Raw genomic sequence first — 1,078 nt, forward strand, 5'->3', positions numbered from 1 at the left:
CTGTGAGCTGTGATGCCATGGCACTCTACCCAGGCGAATAGCTTGAGGTTCTGTCTCAAAAAAAGAATCTAGTCTAGAGATACGTCTCTACTTGTATTTTTAAAGCTCTGTAAGTGAGAGTCATTGGTCTAATTGTATTCCAATTAATTGAAGACATAACTATCTCAAACTTTATTCTTACAGGTGTCTTCAAAAAGAGGAAGTTTGGAAACTAAAGATGATGTATCATTTCGCAAAGTTCTTGGTAATCCAGGTAGAGGATCCATTAAAACTGTAGCAGGAAGTGGAACAGCTGTTACACGGACAGTTCCTTCTTTGGTTCCTTCTTTGATGTCTACATCAACACCTCTCAGATCAGGGTTACTAGAAAATCGGTAGGAAATACTTTTTTTTTCTTGTTAGCTTTATCTGTTTATAAATGTTTTTTAGGTTTTTTAGAACAGCAATTTGAAGAGAATGAAGGCAAAGTATAGAGTACTTTTTTGGTAGATGATTACAAGTATTTGTCATCTATAGCTTATGTCAGTGATACATATTGGAGCACATAGACGTACAGTATATTAATTTAAATATAGTGTAGAGAATTAGATAACAGTAGTCTTATTGCTTGTCCTTTATATTGGTTTATGATTTTCAGTGGTATGAATTATGACTTTTTAAAATAAGCTTTTTTGGAGGGGGGAGTGAAATAAATAAATTATTTTTTTTCTGTTCTCTACAGGACTGAAAAGAGGAAAAGAATGCTATCATCTGGCTCAGAGTTAAGCGAAGATTATCCTAAGGAAAATGATTCATCATCGTAAGTTGCCTTAAGAGCCTTTATGGCACTACATCAGTGTTTTTTTATACTGATAATTATGACCACTGGGGAATTGGGGGGAATGATGTTTAATTTCTGAGAATTCCAAAGATAGAAGAACAAAATTTAAAGTGTTTTTTTTTCTTTTGTAGAGACAGAGTCTTATTTCATCGCCCTCGGTAGAGTGCTGTGGCATCACACAGCTCACAGCCACCTCCAACTCCTGGGCTTTGGCGACTCTTTTGCCTCAGCCTCCCAAGTAACTGGGACTAGATGCCC

General features: G+C 36.1%; 1 protein-coding gene across 2 annotated transcripts in view; it reads left to right on the plus strand.

Annotated features, from left to right (window-relative positions):
* USP37 (ubiquitin specific peptidase 37) overlaps positions 1-1,078 on the plus strand; it is a 111,087-nt gene that overhangs the window by 28,237 nt on the left and 81,772 nt on the right. For both annotated transcript variants that reach the window (XM_012802259.2, XM_023510329.1), the window contains 2 exons: positions 184-374; positions 722-799. In XM_012802259.2, the coding sequence (XP_012657713.1) occupies positions 184-374; positions 722-799 (269 nt within the window). The remainder of the gene's footprint in view (positions 1-183; positions 375-721; positions 800-1,078) is intronic.

This window comes from Otolemur garnettii, unplaced genomic scaffold (assembly GCF_000181295.1).
Source record: "Otolemur garnettii isolate 467f Iridium unplaced genomic scaffold, OtoGar3 scaffold00013, whole genome shotgun sequence".
NCBI classification, from domain to species: domain Eukaryota; kingdom Metazoa; phylum Chordata; class Mammalia; order Primates; family Galagidae; genus Otolemur; species Otolemur garnettii.